The 5,185-nt window shown below is 33.0% G+C and overlaps 1 protein-coding gene across 3 annotated transcripts; it reads right to left on the reverse strand.

The window, feature by feature from the left end:
* Window positions 1-162: 162 nt before the first annotated feature.
* On the reverse strand, window positions 163-3,019 carry LOC116012217 (protein PIN-LIKES 3-like). Of its 3 annotated transcripts, none has more exons than XM_031251705.1 (11): window positions 2,925-3,019; window positions 2,397-2,568; window positions 2,186-2,265; window positions 1,965-2,089; window positions 1,764-1,885; window positions 1,487-1,675; window positions 1,296-1,391; window positions 1,100-1,200; window positions 952-1,004; window positions 609-794; window positions 163-452 (listed from the first exon to the last, which is right to left on the reverse strand). In XM_031251705.1, exons 2-11 carry the CDS (start codon window positions 2,529-2,531, stop codon window positions 328-330), a joined length of 1,212 nt encoding a protein of 403 aa, XP_031107565.1. In that variant the 5' UTR covers window positions 2,532-2,568; window positions 2,925-3,019; the 3' UTR covers window positions 163-327. The 3 variants fall into 3 exon arrangements, with proteins under 3 accessions (XP_031107565.1, XP_031107564.1, XP_031107567.1); XM_031251704.1 differs by having other exon boundaries at window positions 2,766-2,991; XM_031251707.1 differs by lacking the exons at window positions 2,186-2,265; window positions 2,925-3,019 and having other exon boundaries at window positions 2,397-2,537.
* Between the last annotated feature and the right edge of the window lie 2,166 nt (window positions 3,020-5,185).

The raw sequence follows: 5,185 nt of genomic DNA on the forward strand, positions 1-5,185 counted from the left end.
TTTTTTTTTTTTTTTTTTTTTTTAATTCTCCTTTTAGATTTTTTTTTAACTTTTTCCTTTCATATATATATATATATATATATATATATATATATATATATATATATATATATATAATAGAGATCAAATGCGGAGGGGGTGTTCAGGTGATAGCCGTTGATCTTGTAAAAATCAACCGTCCAGATTGACCAATGTTTTAAAAAAACGTGATGGCTCACATCTCACAACATGTTTCACCTGAGACCTCCTTTGCACCCGATCTCATCCCTATATATATTCCTTCTCTTCTTTCTTCCATTTTCCTTAACTTTTACAAAGAAAAGAAACTCAAGACAAAATCCACATGTAATATGCGGTCCAAAGAGTAAGAGCAAATGAAGCCACAGAGTAGTTCCACAGCATAATCACTGAACACTCACTCTCCCCAACCTCAAACAACTGTGTGATTGTACCTGCAAATTTACCACCAAAATCCAATTCTTACTCACCAAAGAAACTCTCTAACTTTCTGGAAAAAATATAAACGAAAACAGAGAATACGTTTACTTGTATTGTTTTCTCCCACTCGAAAAATCGAGAAAGGAAAATGAAAAATCGGGGAAAGTTACCTATATTCATGGCAGAAGGAAGCGCATATTGCAACAAGAGAACAAAGTGGTACAAAGAATCCGATCCCACCCACCCAAAACGGCGAGCCACAGCGATGACACCAATGCCACATAGAGGTAGCACAACGAACCTCACCACCTGAACCCCGATCACAACCCACACTCCAACTGCTGATTTCTTTAGCCCTGCAACGTAACACCCCGACTAAACATTAACAAAGTTCGGTCCAGACTGTTGAGCATAAATAATATATAAACATAAATGTGCAGTCCAACTGGAGCTTAGACTTTTAAAATAGTAAATGAACAGTTCCACTATGAGCTTAAGAGTTCAGTTAAAAACCTCTAAGAAGATTTGCTCCAATTATGAGTGTCATAGCTGGTATGGCTGCATCCCTGCAACATATATAGTTGATCACATATCACATAGTGAATGACTAGAGAAATACATAACAAAACAGAAATGGTATAGGCTTCATATATATATATACCCCAACATATCTGCAGAGCTATCAATAACATGAAGCGGAGCATTGTCTACAATTATCAGCTTTCGTAGAAAAGAGACTACTCCGATCACAATCCCAACTATCTGTAACCCGAGGGGAAGAAAAAAAAAAAAAGATCGAGTTCAAGGATAGATTAGACCGATATAAGCTGAGACGAAAAGGATATATATGATCATACTGTTGCAATGGTGGAGGGTGCAAACATCATTTTTAGGTTGATCCTATCGGCCCACGTTTTCACATTTTGTCGAAGCCTCTTCATTGCAGAAGGTTTCTGAGGAGGTTCATGGCGAAAACCACATATAAGTACAGTAAATGAAATGAAACGAAAGTGTTATAAAGAGAAGAATGCCAATTCCAATTTCCAACCTCTTCTTCCTCTAATACTACTTGAGCTTCTTCATCTTCATCATATTTCAAGCTGTGACTTGAAAGCAAAACTTCTCTGCAGCTATCTAAGAAGCCAGAACCGAGTATGTCAATACTAGAATCCCTTCGCGGGGTTCCATAAGCCCGGATTATGTTATATATGTAAGTCCATATGTAAACAGCCCCTATCTGCAATAATCACAAAACCAAACTACCTATTATCTCTGTGTTCTTCATAAGTATTAAAAAAAGTTTCTGTTTTTTCGTTGTGCCTTACCGCCATTGAAAGCGATGCATAGGCTTTTCCATTTGTAGAGCACGTCGTGGAATCTCCAAACGGGCTGTTTTTCTCCTCGCACACTTCTGGAATTATGATGAGGAGCAGATTCCCCAAATTCCCTGTGAAACGAAGATTATATATGATCACGACGGTTCCTGAAACTCTACAAATTTTTTTGATTTAGCTGTTTCGTTGTACCTGCAGCACAACAGCTGATTACAAGACCATGGAGCTCTCTGGGGGCTCTTGTGATCTTGACTAGGATCCAACCGAGAGCTGATCCGATGGCGAATGTTAGAAGGATGTTCACAGGCATGAACCATCTGGGGATTAAGGAAAAAAAAACACAGAACTGAATGAAACATTGAAGAGACAGAAAACAACATTAGCAGATTCAAAGAAAGCAGAACTGAACACACAATTTAACTATGCTGCTTGCTGTTATTGTCTCTCCGAGGCTGCTAGCCACAAGCGCCGGAGTGAACACATAAAACACAAGCTGCCACCAAGCACAAAATTAGAACACAAACTCTGCTACAACCTAGTAAAAACCAAAAAACAAAAAACAAAAAAAAGTGTTCTGATCCTCCTATGTTGCAGACTAGAATTAGAATTGGATTGCTGGCTTACATTGTTCAAATGGTGCCTTGAAGATGCCCCCAAGATATCCACACGATCAAACGCAAGAACCAATCCAATGGCCGTAATGATCAGTGTTTTCAGAACCGGCATCAGTGCCACCATAAACAAATCCAAGAATGCCATCAAGATTTTCTTGAGGAATCCTAGGGTTCACAAGATTCTGAAAAATGGAAAGCATAAATTTTCAAACTTGAGCTCAGACCCAAATTTTTAAAGACTTGATTTTCACGAGAAACGGGTTTAATTAACTTGGAATTGATTTACGCATATGAAAAATGAAAATATGCAGGCAGATAAACCTAACAAAAACCCACTACAATGTGAAAGCCAGGGAGACATAAACACCATATAAATTACCAGAAAGATGAATAAATGCAGCCAAAAACAATGTCACGTTTCAAAGCTTCATTCTATTCCCCACTTATGGAGAAGAAAAGTCCACCATTTCAGCTCCTTATAACACTAACAGTACTAGTAAAGCCCAGAAGAATAAAAATTTGTTACAAAAAATAGTACCCTCTAGTGGGTGCAAGTAATCCTTACACTTGAGCTGTTCAACTGAAACAACCTAATTAAAGTTGCAAACTTTAATTATGGGATACAACTTAGAGTGTTGGGATTGATACTTATGCTGTGAGATTGAAATTTATTTATTTATTTATTTTTTGAAAACAACAAATCTCCAACAATCATGGAGCAATTATTATTGTACGAACCATCTGTGTACCATATTATCAAATAATGTACTTTTAGTATAGTAAAAATGTACATTGTATTCAGAAAAAATATATTATTTTGGTATTAAAAATATATTATTTTATATAATATACATTTAGTACACAAATAATATGCTTTTAGTATATTAAAAATGTATTTTTGGTTATCTTCGAGCACCATAATTTGCACAAAGTACAATCATGGAGGGGCTGGGTTGGTTCCTGCTGAATATAAAGCTGTCACATGATGGGTACCTCTGCCTTTAGGCATTACCTGGTGCAGTTGGTATAATATTTGGTATCATTTTATGATTTTTATCCCAATATTGAATTTGTAGTAAATTTTTATTTTACTTTTTAGAGTTAAATCTTGTGAATTTTTATGAAGTAAATTTATGCACTAGACTTGAATTTTGCAATAGTGTATGAGATACTTTTCTAATTTTGCAATAGTTTATGAATAGGTAGCAGTTTTTTCTACATTATGATATGAATAAATTATGGATTATTTATATTATCAATAAATATATGATCATTGATCAGTGTATATAGTTTTTTAAAGATATAGAACTTGTGTATTGTTCTATTACCAAGACAAAAGGAGAATTTCGAGTGTTTAATAACGTCATTTTAATGTCATTTAAACATGTTTACTGAAGTAGGACAAAAAATGGTCATATCATAATAATGCTAAGACCAGCGTGGATGTTTTGGAAAAAAAAAAAAGACTAAAAATGGAATGACGGTACACATATAAATTTATAACCAAAAAAAGGAAAACGAATTAACACTTAGGATGTGTTTGGTAACCCGGAAAATGATTTTCGAAAATCATTTTCCGGGCTTTTGGTGTTTGGCAACATCCGGAAAATGTGGTCAACGGAAAACATTTTCCGTTGACCACGGAAAATGAGCTCATTTTTCCGGAAAATGGTTTCGTGTGACGTTTTTTGTTAAAAAAAAAATTATTTCTAATTTCTAATAAATATTATCAGTTTATATATTTTTATATTTTGAATAAAATAATAAAAATACACACACAGACAGTTTTCCAGAGTACATCCAAACACCGAAAATGAACTCATTTTCTGAAAAATGACTCATTTTCCAGAAGTCATTTTCCTACTTTCCAAACACACCCTTAGAATTGAAAAATATCAAAATGCCCTTGTATTTAATGCTATTTAAATAGACTTTTTGACGGAGGACAAAAAACTGTCATGCCACAATAATACTAGGACCAAAGGGATGTTTTGAAAGAAAAATAAATAAAATTGGGTTGACATCTATAAATCTATGACAACAAAAAATGAATTAACTCACCTTTGTACTATAAAAAGTAAAAAAAATTACTAACACCATTAAATACAAACTTTTAACATGTTACAACAAGTTTGATTAGTAAAATGGATGACTAAATAAATCCAAAATTCAAACTTGCAACTTATGATGCAAGCCAATTGTCAAACTAATTTAGCTGAGGTTGCCTCGCTCTTCGTAATACTTATGGGCTAAATAACTATACATAGGGGCTTAAGTGTTATGCTTCTTAGGAATAACTTTTTCTTTTAAAAAACTTAATCAATTGTCACATTTTGATTAAAAAAAATCAATTGTCACATTTAATTAAAAAATTTTGAGTTACATATAATTTACAGTTATAAATACAATTGATGCAAAATCATTAAAAATAATTAATTTATAATCTTTACACTATGTATGATCATTATAAGGGTGCATTATAATTTTTATTTATTTAACCATCAATATTATAATTTATTAAATAGTAACAGATCGAGATATAACGATATAAAGACAATTATGTCCAATAATAATACAATAATAATGCATTGTACATCTAAAGTACACCATATAACTTTATTAGGAAAGAGAAATGGACAAAAACCAAGGACTAACCTTGATTTACACAATGTTTTTAGATTTTTTTTTTTTTTGAATATCAAAAAAAAAAAATCTAAAAACATTGTGTAAATCAAGGTTAGTCCTTGGTTTTTTTTTAGATAGATAATGGTATCGTATGTGTGTATATACAATGTAGAT

This window comes from Ipomoea triloba, chromosome 3, assembly GCF_003576645.1.
Source record: "Ipomoea triloba cultivar NCNSP0323 chromosome 3, ASM357664v1".
In the NCBI taxonomy this organism is placed as follows: Eukaryota; Viridiplantae; Streptophyta; class Magnoliopsida; order Solanales; family Convolvulaceae; genus Ipomoea; species Ipomoea triloba.

Bases quoted from the DNA above. Each gene is read 5' to 3' on its own strand.
- LOC116012217 (XM_031251705.1), bottom strand. From the start codon at position 2,531: ATGGCATTCTTGGATTTGTTTATGGTGGCACTGATGCCGGTTCTGAAA. The intron at 2,090-2,185 runs GTGTGTTCAGTT...CTTAATCCCCAG, and splicing joins GCAAGCAGCATAGTTAAATT to ATGGTTCATGCCTGTGAACA. The intron at 453-608 runs GTAACTTTCCCC...GTAAATTTGCAG, and splicing joins TCCTTCTGCCATGAATATAG to GTACAATCACACAGTTGTTT.